This window comes from Furipterus horrens, unplaced genomic scaffold, assembly GCF_987537825.1.
Source record: "Furipterus horrens unplaced genomic scaffold, mFurHor1.1.pri manual_scaffold_1, whole genome shotgun sequence".
Classification (NCBI taxonomy): domain Eukaryota; kingdom Metazoa; phylum Chordata; class Mammalia; order Chiroptera; family Furipteridae; genus Furipterus; species Furipterus horrens.
In genome coordinates this window covers 170,377,217-170,391,255 of record NW_028327171.1, presented here as the reverse complement: position 1 = coordinate 170,391,255, position 14,039 = coordinate 170,377,217, and the positions used below count along the sequence as shown (strand labels likewise).

The 14,039-nt window shown below is 48.7% G+C and overlaps 1 protein-coding gene across 1 annotated transcript; it reads right to left on the bottom strand.

Annotated features, from left to right (window-relative positions):
* Positions 1-2,296: 2,296 nt before the first annotated feature.
* Positions 2,297-5,390, bottom strand: HOXD13 (homeobox D13). Its single transcript, XM_090268005.1, has 2 exons — positions 4,516-5,390; positions 2,297-3,752 (listed from the first exon to the last, which is right to left on the bottom strand). The coding sequence occupies exons 1-2, from the start codon at positions 5,288-5,290 to the stop codon at positions 3,502-3,504; spliced, it is 1,026 nt and encodes a 341-aa protein (XP_090124131.1). The 5' UTR covers positions 5,291-5,390; the 3' UTR covers positions 2,297-3,501.
* Positions 5,391-14,039: the final 8,649 nt, after the last annotated feature.

The following is a 14,039-nucleotide window of genomic DNA, read 5'->3' as shown; positions in this document are numbered from 1 at the left end:
GCAAGCTGCAACCTCAGGTCCTAGGGCCTTAGGGGACCTGGGCTCTCATTTTTGGAAACTCGCCCTGTTTTTGAGGAGCTACAGCCTCCCCAGGTCCGTAAACTTCTGCTCTGCGGGTCCCTGCCGCCTCCCTTCCTCCCGTCTCAGTATACAGAGATTCTCCGGTATTTCCAAGTCTACGTAGCATGGCTACGTTTTGCCCCTCGGGACTAAAGATAGAAAGGAACTAAGAGAAACAGAAAAGACTAGAACAACTAGACTCCCTTCATTTCTTCTTGGCTCAGTGTGGTGCCCAGTCGCCTCATCTTATTTCCTGAATATATGATTTCTGAGGTCCAGCAGGCAAAGTTGTGTGCGTGGAGTTGGGACCTGGGGACAGTGAGGAAGAGCGGCGAGGGGTGGGGAGGCAGGAGATTTGGCCGCGGAGCTAAACGGCGAGCTCTGCCAATGTCGCCAACTGCCCAGGAGATGGCGAGCGAGCTCCACGCCTGGCGAGGCGCCGCTGCACGGTCAAGATCAACAGTGAAGGGCGACGCAGCCGGCCCGGGGTCTTCAGCCCGTGCGGTCACGGCCCCGCAGCCAGGAGTCGCGGAGCGTCTCGGAAAGCCGGAGATCTGGCAGCAAGGCTTGCCGGTACAGCGAAGCCAGAGGGACTCGGCCAGCTGCCAGACACGGGGAAGCGTCGCAGCCACCTCTTTGTCTGGCGGCGTGTCCCAGCTCCAAAGCCTCCTTTGCCTCTTGAATCACCCGCAGGCACGCGGACCTTGATTCTCCACCAGCGGCGCTCGAAACCTGCCGGGTTTCGGAGGTGCTCTCGCGGCCTGTCAGTCTCCCTCCGAAGGAGAGGCCTCTCCCCGAAGCTCCTGGAGCGTCGCGGCTTCCCGCGGGCCTCCCTTCCGACGCTTAACCCACCGACCTACTCCTCTCCTCCCCCCTCAATTCGGAATATAAAAGAAATTCATATAAATAACAAAGTCTTCATCTGTTATTGATTTAGCCTTCAATTCAAATTCCACCGCGAGAGTGCAGTTTTAATCTTCAGCAAACCTCCCACTTGCCTTAGGCGCAGGGAAACTGACGGGGAAACTATAGTTGAAAGGAAAACTTCGAGGCAATTCCCTCCGCCCACTAACAGGGAACCTGAGAAATGGACCCGAGAAATGGGCCTCCGAGTTTGGAAGTTACAAAAAAGAGGTGGGGGGGGGGCGATGAGAGAACAAGGGAGAACAGGCCCGTTTCGGATGAAAACACATCTTGTGAGAAAAACAGCAAATGTTAGTAATTCTTCCCAAAGTGGAAGGTCAGGGACGGTGTGGCCCCATTTTATCCAGAGATTGAATCATGGTCACTTCTCCTACTCCTCTTCCTCTCTCTCGTTCTCAGTTTCTCCTCCCTGTGTGTATGTCTCTTGTCTCTCACTCATTATTAAAACGAAGTTGACTGCCCCGCAATCAGTTGCAAGATATGAGAAATCAAGCTGGCCCGAGAAAACGAAAGTAGCTTCGAACCTGTTATCTCTGCTCATTCTCCGGCAGATCCGTAAAGGAGCCCTCCCGCCAGAGGAGTTTACATAGTGTGTGAGATTTTAAACATCTGTATTAAGCTCACATACCCAAAAATTAGCAACCACTAAATTAATTGATTGTGTCTGGGTGCTAACAACGAAGAGGCACCCCATTCCTAAATGGTCATTTCCCTGAGAGGCAAAAAGGAAGTTCGTAGTGCCTAAAAATTGCGTCTAGAGGTTAGGGTGTATAATCATGGTTTCAGCCTGCAACTGCTGTGTGCGGGATGCCACGAGAAGGCGATAAGGCATAAGCTAAAATGTTTCCTTTTCAATTGCCAAATATGGATATGTCTAATTTCAAGACCTTTCTAGAGTAGATATTTATTACAGCCTTTCTAGGAAGAAAACCTCCAAGCGAGCACATTTTTCTGTACCCAGGCACATACATATTGACTTTTAAAATGAAATTGTTTGTATAAATTGGTAAAATTGAAAGAGTAAAATTTTATTGGAGATGTTTTTGAGGTGGGATGGTAAAAAATATCATTTTAGACACTGCAAGTTATATCCTCTTTTAAAGACATTACTATCTATGTTAAAGCCACGGGAAAAGTGGGGAGGGGTGGCAGAAGTGCAGAGCCTAGAGTTTTCAGAGACCAGAAATAGTGCTGAGTTTTCTTCATATATAGCGAACATCATAATGTTTCAGATAACAAGATTTTATAATAAATAAGAACAGTTTCTAGAGTCAACACAAGCTTGAAAAAGAAAACACATGTATACTCAGAGTAAATAAGAGAGTTCTGTTTATTTGCATCTCCCTAGGAGTAAAAAGTGATTTTTAAATGCCCGAAGCACTGCTTATGTATCCCAGCTCACAGACATTTCATCTACAAAAATAATCTCTCAGTTGTATAAATATGCAGCACTTTAAAAGTAGTTATCATTTTCAGAAACATTTCTTTTTCTTCTTGGACCGTAGGGCTCCACAATTTGCATTTGTTAGATGTCTTACAGCTCTGAGAAAGGCTCAATACATTTGTTCAGACAGTCAAGTTCTTCATGCGGTTCTGAATAAAAGTCCCCACCCATAGCCACATTGATTAAGCTTTTTGGGGGCAGGAAGGATGAAGGAGATGGCCTCAATTCTAGTCCCAGAGACTGGAGGACAAGGAATGAGGGTGCTTTTATACCATCCACAATTGCAGCCATTTAAATATTTGCATCTCGAGCTGGGGTAATGAAGGCATCCTTGAGGACACATTATTTTCAAATTAAAGATTGTAAAAGCACAAATCTACAAGGTGTATTAAACACATACAACTACAACAGCAAACGAAAGACCCGAAGTCAGAAAGATTGTCTTCATTCCAATATCAATACAAACCCTATTTAATAAGGTAGCTGCTTTTAAAGCCATCACAGTACCCCCAGCCTCCTGTTTTTAGACGTTTCCAGTGACCCTTGAGTACTGCCTGCCCAGAGCTGTTTTCACTTGCCTCAGGGCAACTGCTGAGAGCTAATGATTCAATTAACCAATCACAGGATATGAATGACTGCAAATCGTTCTGCCCTAATGGATTATGAAGATAATCAGTGCTGGAAACAGGCATATAAAGTGATTAAAAAAAATAAAATCCTAAAATTAGAATGAATGACAGTTCTGAAATTCATGATGGGGGGGGGTATTAAAAAAATATTCAAGTCCTTTGTACTGGCCTGGAGGGAGAAACAGAACATTAAAAACACCATAAAAAATAAACCTAGGAAAGAAAAAAAATCAATAATAAACAAGTAAGAAATAGAACTACAAAGTCAGGTGGGGTATCAAAAAGTTTTAGAGCCAGATAAGAGGAAGAGAGAAAAACAATTCACAAAATTTGCCATTACTGGCTGGGGAATGGGGAGAATTAAATACATATTCAAGTCTTTCCAAAGGTCTTTTGGAGACAACAGAAAGCATTTAAACAGCTCTGTGGCCAATCTGGTCCACATCAGGAGACAGTATCTTTGAGCTTGGACACAATTTTCTTATCTTTCACTCTTCGGTTCTGAAACCAAATGGTCACTTGTCTTTCGGATAGGTTTGTGGCAGCCGAGATCCGCCGCCTCTTGTCCTTGTTAATGAACTTGTTAATGGCATACTCGTTCTCTAGTTCTTTGAGCTGCAGTTTGGTGTAGGGCACCCTCTTCTTCCTCCCGCGACGGTAGACACACATGTCTGGCTGATTTAGAGCCACATCCCCTGGTATAAAAAACAGAATGGAAAAAATTAAACCAGAATATTTAGAGCACTCAGCTGGGGGACTGTGTATGTATGTTTGGAGAGACTACAGCGACTAAAGAAAACCAGGCTGTTTACATTGTATTATTATTTACACAGACATTATTTACATGTTATTAAAGAAAGATTATTTAGACTTCAAAGTGAAGGCCTATTTAATGGATCATCATGGTTTCTCAAACTGGCATTTTAACAAATCTGGGATTTTTATGGCGTGGTTACTGAGAATGTTCGTAAGAACAGTTTCTGCAAATACCGGTTGCGCACATGCAAACCATATACAGGCTTTTTTTTTTTTTTTTTTTAAAGGGAGGCTGTTTGTTCAAGCTTTGATTTCTTGTGTTCTTGTGTTTGAAACTTTTGTGCTTTAGTGGTTACTCTGGGGGCATTTATGTCCTTGAAAAGTAGGGCCCAATTCTGTGACACCTCTTTGGGGAGGGGACCAAGGCCTGACTGAGCAAAGGGCATGCAAAGACCTTCAACTTTAGGAGGGAAACAGGCCTGTGCCCGTACACAAGAAGAAAAAGGTTGTGAGAGAAGCAGTTTAAATCAAAGGAGGCATTTGCAGGTTTCACACTAACTGAAGGAACTCTTCCACTGAGTTAACCCTGTTTGGGCAAGGAGTACTGGCACGCACTCCCAAGTAGACACATACACTACAAGTCCTTTCTTTTCCCTCTTCCCTTCCCCCTTGTCCACCCTCATTTTTTCCCAACGTTCCTACCTGGAAAGGATGATTTCCAAAAGTGGGAGCCCTGTGGCTGGTCCTTGGCACAGTACACCTGGCTGTTCCACCCGTTGGCCAGCGTCCAGGACTGGTAGCCCTCCATGGAGATGTACGCCTCATGCCGAGGCTCCCCAGAGCCGAAGGTAGACACCATGTCGATGTAGCCAGGTACGTGCTGGTAGGGGCTCGTGTAGCCCTGGTAGAAGGACACCTCTTTGGCTCGCGCGGGCACCTCGTTCGCCGGTACGCTGCTGCTTGCCAGCCCCGACACGTCCATGTACTTCTCCACCGGGAAGCCTCCCAGCGAGGAGTGCGGCGACGACTTGAGAGCATTTTGTTGTAAGCCCACACCGTGCGACATGCGGCAGCTATAGTAGCCGTTGCCGAAGTGGTAGCCGTAGCCCAGAGCTGGGGCGCCCGGGGGCGCTGTAGCGGTCGCGCCGGGCGCAGGGCACTCTTTGGCGGAGGGAGCCTCCGGGCGCGCTGTGACAACAGCCGAAGATGATGACGACGAGGCGGAGCCCGCGCGCTCGGATGCCCCAGGGTATGCGAAACCCGAGGCCGCCGCTGCCGCCGCCGCTGCCGCCGCCGCTGCAGCCGCCGCACGCCCGGAGTGTGTCCCCGCGAACACTGGCGCCGAGAGGAAACCGCGACACTGGCCGGGCGCCGCCGCTGCCACAGAGGAGGAGGAGGAAGAGGAGGCTGGGGCAGCCCCGGCGGCCCCGCCGTCCGCCCGCAGCCCGTCCATGTCCCAGCTCCCGGAGCGGCTCATGGCCCGGCCTGGCCCGGACCTGGCCCTGGCCCTGGCCCCGCGCAGGACACCATGGCGCAGCGCGCCTCCTCCCTCCTCTCCTTTCTTGTTCTCTCGCTCCCGCCCTCTTCCTCTCTCACTCTCTCACTCTCACGCTCTCTCTCTCTCTCTTTCTCTCACTCTCTCTCTCTCTCTCTGCAGGCCTCCCGCCTCCCGTCGGCCCGCCCGCCCTCCAACAGGTTAGCTCATCTCGAGACGTTTATAAAAACGAAGTTCAGGTTGGGAGGGGGCCTGGGCCGGTCGGGGGGCCGCCTCCCTCCTCGAAGGTTCCTGCTCGGGGCTGTACCATTGGCTGCGCGGGGCCACGTGGGGGTGGGGGCGCGGGAGAGCCTGGCTCCCGGCCCGGGCCCTACTGGACCCACCCACCCTGGCCCCCACCCCTCTTCAGCTCCTTGCGCAGCCCACCTTCCCTTCCCGCCCTCCCGGGGACCCTGGCGTTTGTGCCGCAGCCACCCCCACGAGCTGATTGCGCGACCAACCATCCTAGGCCCTGTTTGCGACTGAGGCGGGCGCTGAGGCCTGCGTCTTTTCTCCACCAAAGCCGTTTTGCCACCTCTCCTCGGCTCCCTGAGCTGCACAACTAAATGAAGGCGAATGACAGAGATCGTCACAATGTGAAAACAGACCAATTTTTAATCCTGTTACTTAATCGCTCGGATTAGCTGACCCAGATCCCAAAACTGAGGGAGCTAATTTTCCCGACTCTGCTACGGGGGCAAAGTCATATCACGCATGTTATTCCAGGGGATTCTCTGAATTAAGACCCATTGCAGCATACTCTGCTTATACACACATTGTCTGCCTGGAAAATGCTCACAAATCATCTTTGGGGCTAGGCGCAGAGACTTAAAAATAAGTCAAGCAGACGAAAAGACTTGGCGCGGGAACCTGATGATCTGTCCCAGCGAGAAAAGTGCGATGCCTGGTCTACACTATTCGCCTCTACAGTCGGGTCAGCCGGGAGTCGTCTCCCGAGCTGGGCTCCCTAGGCTTGGCACAGCCTCCCCCAGCGCGCAGAAGGACTCAATTGAAGGCCCCAGGAGAACGCCAGTCAGCCGCGCGGCGCAGAAGTTATGCGCCTCGCCTGCAGCCGACCAGTCTCTTGCATTTTGCAGCCACCACCCACCCCCGCCCGTCACTCACACCAATTAATTGAAAACTTCACTTTCCCAAGGATCTTTGTTTCGCTTTCTTTTCCAAGCTGCCAACTGCAGAGACCTGAGAGGGGCGAATTAAGAGGGTGTTTTTTTCCCCAAGCAAAGTTGGGGCTGGTAATAGGAGCAGCCTAGAGCAACTGGGTCCGACTTGTAGGGGTTAGAATGGGCTGCCGACAGCTCCGCGAGGGGGTCAAGGATCACAGCCCTGACCCCTCTTCATCCCTTTGTCCCATTCCTCAGTCACTGAGCCCCAGTCCACCATCCTCCCATCCATTAATAGGGAGCTGGTGTGAGTCCTGCAGGGAACCTCAAATTCCACTCTAGGAACAACGTACAATTAGCTGAGGGTTCTGGGATGTGTGTAGGAGCCCTCAGAATGAGCCCATTTGAGTCTGTAGTATCAAGTCCCCAGGCCGGACCATCTCCAAGAAAATCACTCCGCTGGGTGATTGGTGAGGCCAGCTTGTCACCTAGAGCCCAAAACAGAATTCCTGGGCCCAAAACAGAATCTGGACAGAATAAAAGATCCTGGGCCTTTTACTGGGGCAGAGTAAAAGAGCCCTTCTGGACCTGGCCTGGCATTGCAGGGTGGGCTGCTGGTGTTGGGAGTGTTGACACGCAAAACCCAGTAACCATAAAAGGTTCAAATAAAGGGGAAAGTTATGAGAGGGGCACTGGAAAGGAAAAGCGGGAGAATTTGACTTTTTTGAAGTCCTAGACATGTTCATGATTAATCTGAGACAGGAGGACCCTAAGCCTTTGCAGAAAATCATAGGGAATTGGAACTTGCTAATAAAAACAATTTTGGCTACCTGAGAGGAGGCAAAAGTTAGCAACGGAAGCTGCATTGGCATTAAAAACAACAACTACAACAACAAAATGCCAGCCAGGGCTAGGTGACAGAGTTACTGACTTTTTGGAAGAGTATGATTGAATTTTATTTACCCAACATTTTTGGTGCCAATGTTCCTACTTTTCCTTCATCTCCTCTTTTTTCTCAGAGAGAGAAAACAGATACTTTGAATTTTTTTTCTGTGAACTCAAAGATCAAATTTGTTGAATTATTTCTAAGACATAATTGGAACCAATGAACTTTCAGTCTCTTAAAACTAAATATCCCTGTGATATTGTGCCCTGGGACAGCTATGTGATTTTCTACATGATAAATACATTTAAAAAACTGATTATATGCTGAAAATGAAGAAAGTGAAGTTAAGATAGGAAGGAAGAACTTGTCAAATTTTGCTATTTTTCAGACAAGTTATTATCTACACAGCAAATTCAGTTCTGCAGGATTGGAAGGAAAGTTTGAATTAATGCTCTGGCTGAAAGACACTTCTCAGTGGTGTGTTTTGCCTTCAGTTGCCCTATGGGACTTGGAAGACTTGGGGTCTCTCTGCCTAACTTTGTGACTGTTCAGAGACCAGGGTGAATTTGAACAATAAGGAGCATTGCCTCTTGCTATTCTGCTACAGAACCTGCTGCCAGTGTAGCCCTAATTCCTGGGAGAGGGAATTCCGCGTAAGAAAGAGGGTCTGACTGGACTATGAGGGCTCCTAAATCCAGCACCCCAGGTCAGCCGCTGCTATTGGATTATAAGGCTGTGGTTGAGTACCAGGCAAAGTCAGGGCTGCTCTTTTTATGAACCAATAAGACACATAGTTTACAAGTGGGGGTGGTAGTTAGGGAAAGAATTTTGAGGCTGAATTTGCAGAAACATTTCATTTAGTTTGTATACCCTGTGTCCAGCTGATTTCAGTTTTAAACTTGATAGGAATAATTTTCTTAAACTGACCAGTAGCACAGACTGTGTATGTGTGTGAGTGTATTAAGTTGGGGCTTTAACAACAGGAATAGTCTTTATTAAATGAAAATCTTTTGCAGCCATAAATGTCTCCAAACACTGATGTGTTATTCAGTGGGACCAATTTTGTCACCTTTTCTGATTTTAGTGAGAAACTCAGTATAGCCCTTCATTGTTCAAAGTCCCATTCTGCCAGGGAGAGTCAGATCAGTTCTGCTCTCTTCTCTCATAACTTACTCCCTTTCTTCCTTTCTCTCCACAAGCACCCCTTTGGGGAATCAGTCATGTTCTGAAAGTCACATCTTTTCCTCATTGTAGATGATCTTTCAAATTATGTTCCTGTCATGGGGTGGGGACCAGGTAGATGCAGGCTTCGATTTAGATATATTGAATAACATAAGTTCCTCTGCATGCCAGGAGAGCAGTATGCTCAATTAACCACATAATTGGTGACAATTAGGGCCAGGATGACAATTACAAAGTCCTATCAGGGTGGGGTCCTGGGCACTCCTTTGAAAATGTTACCCAGGACACCCTTCCAAATTCACTTGTAAGAAACAAAAAATGCAGTGTAGAAATAGAATCTTAATTCCAAAGTAGTCTTAAATCCAGTGGACCTGGCGGGACAGTGTTTTTAACCAAGTCTGTGCCTTTGGAGCTAATCTTCCCTCTGCAGACAAGACCCAGTTTCACTCAGGCTGGAAATATCAAAAGTATTTAAAAAACAACAAACCTAGGGTGAAGAAGGAGGTCTATAGCAAAAACCAGACAGTGGAACCCCGAGGTCTGAGACATACCGTTTGGATTTAACAACAGTATTAGGCTTTATTAAGTGTAAATTGTTTGCAACAAAGAAAACCTTCTCCAAACCCGAAGCATTATTTGGTGAAACCCAGTTTGCTTCCCACAAGGCAGCTGGCCCTTGTTGGGGGTGAAGAGAACTCCTCCATTCCTGGCGGGAATTAAACACAGTCAGCACCTTCCCTCACAGAGAAGCTCTAATCTCACTGCGGAGGGAGCCTCCGCCAGAGGGTGGGCCCAGAACTGGGGACCCTGGTTACTTGTTGCTCTTTCAGCAAAACAAGGACTGGGACTGCAAACAATTTTCTGCTATTTTGTTTACATCTCAAGGTCCTGGGATGTCCTCAGAATACACTTGTCTAGCAATATTGTTAACTGAAGTCCAGAAAGTGCTCACTTGTTCGGCCCTTTGGGATGAAAGGGAGTCTCTCTCTGTCTCTCTCTCCCTCTTTCTATACCCTCCTTCTCCCGCTATTCTGAAGAACCCTTTTTCTCTACAGGGAATCCACCAGTGGTCACAGGTTGACCAAAGGGATGCAGGTTAGGAAAATGCCTAATCACCAAGGGGCGGGTGTAGGACACAGGGAGAGAGGAAAAGGGGCAAGTGGTCAGGCTTAGCTTCCATGATGGGCAGCGCGCAGTTCCCCAGGCCTGGCGCTAGATGTCCCTGCAAGTTTTGCTGTCACATCTCAGGGCGCACAAGCTTGCAGGCAGGCAGCCTGTCTGGGTAGCCCGAGTTCATGGAGAAAGTGCCCCTCCACTCTCCGCCCTCCACTTTTGGTCTTCCTTGGTGGGGTGAGGGATTGTAGGAGGAAAGGGGAGGAGAAATAGAAGCAGCCAGAGAGACCTGGGAGAGGCAGAGAGCTCAGGGCTGTCCAGCCAGGTCTGACAGCAAAAACTGACAGTAAGGATTTCATCCTGGCATCCCCAAACCAACATCTTCCCTTGTAAATCAAAACTTCCAAGCAATGGGACCTCACTAGCCTAAAGAAAATATGCTCAGGGTAAGCAGCCTAGGCTCTTGCCATCCTGCCTTGCCTCCACATCCAACAGAACCAGTCCTCTAGCCAGCTTGCATCCCAAAGCGGGCCTGTGGGATTTTGGCCCCATTATCTGGGAGCCTTCCACACCGAAGTCAGGAGCAAGGCCCCAGTGGAGCAGGTGCTCCTCTCCTCCTCTCCAGGAGTACCGAAAATTTTTTATTATCTTCAGTCCACCAAAAGTGGAGGACCCGCAGCTCTTCAAGAAGCAAATATTTAGTCTGAAGACCTACTCACCCCTCCCAATTAGGCCTCTTCCATGTAATTCATTTTTTTGAGCAAAAATTATTTTTCAGACCATCTGGAGAAAGTCTTTTATGAACCTCACCCTCAATGCATCTTAAAAATTTCTGTCAAGCCATGTGAACATGGGGTGAATTCTTGTCTTGTTTTATTGAGTCCTGTGCCTTAGTAGTGGACAGGAGGCCTTGATGGCCCAAAAGCTGTGTCTAAAAAAAAGTGGAGACATTTGAGAAGACCATTCCCAGCCTCATCATTGACTTTCTGGGAGAAGCGTGAGGTCTGGGCATTTCATTAATAAACACCAACAGTACTGTGTTAATCTTCTCACTACCCTACACAGACTCAATGTCTTCAAGGTAAGACTGAATTTAAAGAACACAGGTAAAATGAGAAAAACCAGTAAGAAATATTGCCCAAAACATATATTACAACTTGGATAGTATCAAAGATAACTTTACATCAGGAGCAAACGCTTCAACTTCTCTGTGTGGAAGGTTTCTCATTTCTGAGAAAGGGATAATAATACAATTTCTAGAGTTTCCGTGAGCTTTAGACGAGATACTGTATGTAAAAAGTACTTGTAATTTCTGAGTAAAAGAGCTATATATAAGTTGACCAACATTACTACTACTAGAAGGTGTGGAATCTAAATAAATGAAGGGACATTAAGTATCGTAAAAGCAGTTTAGTGAAAAATAATAGGTGCCTTATACTGTGAGCAGTTTCCTTGACATGTTCTTCAATATACTTTTCATAATAAACGTGCTAGAATACAAAATGTTAGTGTTATGTATTTAAAAGGTGCAATTCAGCGAAGGTGCCCCGAGAAATGGTCTTTTCCCTTTTCAACAGACCCAGGTCTGGTTTGGCCCAGACTTTGGGACCAGAGGAAGGAAGAAATTGGGAGACCTACTTGGCTGGTGAAGGAAGAAGGGTCGCTGTACCCACCCTAGTCCTCAGCCGGGGCTTCTGCGGTTGAAAGCTGCTCACAGCCGCCGAAACCTCGAGGAAAACAGATGGGGGCGCCAAACGACAGCAATAAAGTCATCCACGACTTCCGCCCAGGTCGCGCCTCCGCCTGAACCCGCCCCTAGGCAGGACCTTGGCCCCTCGTCCCCTCTCACAGATCCAAGCCTGGATCGATGTGTCCCATTCAGACCCCAAAGCAAGTAGGACATGGGGGGGGGGGGGTCCCCTTTCTAGTTTCCTGGACAGCGACTCCCCTTCGCTGGGCCCGGCCTGCCAGGAGTGGAGAGAGTTGGGCGCCTGGACTGTGGAGCAGGGAGGGAGAGGTGCGGTCATCAGCAAGGCTGAGCTCTGGCCGCTTGAAGGGCCGGAAAGCGGGCTCTAAAAGGGCTTGTGGTCATTCCCATCGGGTGGCCTCTGGGGCAGGCGCGGAGGTGAACATCGAGTCAAGTCCTCCTCTGGGTACCCAAAGCCCACTCGGCATCCCTCACCTTCCAACCTCCCCAGCTACTGCCTGCCTATCCAGCTTTCCACTTCTCACCTTGAGGGAGAACTACGTTTATTACCTTAAAGAGGTGGAATTGATTTTCTAAGCAAAGCTCGCGTTGTTGAAATAGGTTGGCGCCGAGGGGAAAAGGAGAGAAACTTTTGGCATTGACTACGTATATAAATGTATATAAATATACTTCACACCTCGCCTCCCCTTACATTCCTGACGCGCCCCCAACGGGTCCAAGGTTAAAAGGAAAGCGCCAACAGAGAGATGGACAAATAGATCCTGGATTTGTCCCTAACACACCCCGATGTGCTGGGTGTGGCAACAAGGGGGGAAGGGGGGGGCCTGGGTTGGGGTATAGGTTGGTGCTGAGGCTGGGATGTAGGACCCGCGCCCAGCGTACAGATTGCCAGGGTCTCGGCCGCTTTGGAAGCTCGCAGGCCGACTTCAGTGTCCCGTCCCTATCCCCTTTTGTCCCTGCCCGTGGCCGTGGATCTTTCTCTTTGGGCTGCTGGCAGGCGGACCCGCACAGTGCTTTGGGGGTCTCGGCAGGGTGGGGCGCAAGCGCGGGAGGAGACGAGTAACGGCTTTGAGTAAAGATTGATCTTCGTTAAAATGGTTGCCACGGGCGTCATTATGGCCATCAAAATTATCGCCAAGAGGCTCAGCCACCAATCTCAGGCCGTGAGGAGCAGCAGCAAGACTGGTCTGCGACTCTCCGCGCCCGGAGTCAGCGCGGGGAGTACCCGGGGCTACAGGTAAGGAGCTGGGGTGGGGGAAGGGAGGAAGGGGCGAAGAAGAGCTGAGTGGGGAAGGAAAGGCAGCGGGATGGTACGGGAAAGGGCTCTTTTCCACCCCGTTTGACCTAGAAATTTGGTAACTTAGCCACAAACAATTTGATTTCAAGAGGGAAGTGGAAAGCTGGCAACGTACGAAGTGGATTAGGGGCGGCCCATAAGGTGCTGTAAGTCGCGACTCTCTTTAAAGTTAGCTGTCGAATTCTGCTGTGAAATCGTCCAGCCGAGTTTATTTCCCCCAGGGAAAATGCCTAGGCGAGAAGCCTATCCATCAGCAAGATTATAAAAGTAAAAAACCCGAGACTTCAAGTTCAGAACTCACTCTGCAAGCGGTATTAAAAAATCAGAGAGGACCTAATGATTTCCGCTTGGAAGCGCGGGCCCAACGCACCTCCCAGCCACGTAGCACTAAACTGCTTTCAAAAGTCTACGAATATTTCTCTCTCTCTCTCTCTCTCTTTCTGTCTCTGTCTCTTTCCCTTTCTCCCTCTCCCCCTCTCTCCCTCTTCCTCTCTCTTTTCCCATTTCTCCTTTTCTGGGGTGGGAGAAGAGCAGCCAGGCTGAAGCGAAGAAGTGGGGAGAGAGAGAAGTCGGCGGCGTTCTATTTGTTAACTAAAAGACATGTTTGGTTTTGGTTCTGAAATTCAAAAGATAAGTAATCCAGACAGGAGCACAAGGTCTTCTCCTGACGCAACTCTTCCTACATCCTCCCCCCTGTCCCCCCCCAACCCCTCCCAATAGTAAATGTTTAAAAAAAAAAAAACCTTCCCGAGGATGTACTCTGGAAAAATCAAAGCATTATCTATTATTTAACACGTATCTGTGTCCGAGGAAAAATGAGGAAGGCGCTGCATGATTAGGACCTAAGGGGCAACCCAGCAAACTGAGAGCGTAATGATGCCCCTAAATGAAGGGGGAAATGTGCCGCGGAGCGCTCTATTAATCAGACTGTCAATTTCACCCCTGAGGCAAACCCCCCGGGCGAGCAGAACCGGCTCTGAGCGGGCAAAGGACCGGAGCCTTCCTCCTCACTTCTTGTCTCTTCAAGCCTCCTACCTGGATCTATTTGTCTGCTCCGAAGCCGCCTTCATTACCCACTGACAGGAGTGTGTATTTATTTGCTTATAAACCTGTTACAATAAATGATTATTCCAACGGCGTCATTCGTACCTTAATGACGAGCGAGCGCTACTTTTTGATGAATGACATCTTGGGCTCGGAAGGATGTATGGGTCATTTTGACCAGTCATTCCCTCGCTCTGGCATCCCACAATTTTTCCGCCTCCCTCCAAAAGAGATAATAATATTTAGAGGCGCTCGCTGGGGCTGAATGAGAATTAGCCCTCGGCGCAGCCCATCATTAGGACGGGACAGCCGGACCTCTGTGACATTTTTAGAAAGCTGAG

What these genes read in the sequence shown, in the direction of transcription:
- HOXD13 (XM_090268005.1), bottom strand. Translation starts at nt 5,290, where the DNA reads ATGAGCCGCTCCGGGAGCTGGGACATGGACGGGCTGCGGGCGGACGGC. An exon ending in TTGGAAATCATCCTTTCCAG is followed by an intron (nt 3,753 to 4,515) that starts GTAGGAACGTTG and finishes TTTTTATACCAG; the next exon opens with GGGATGTGGCTCTAAATCAG.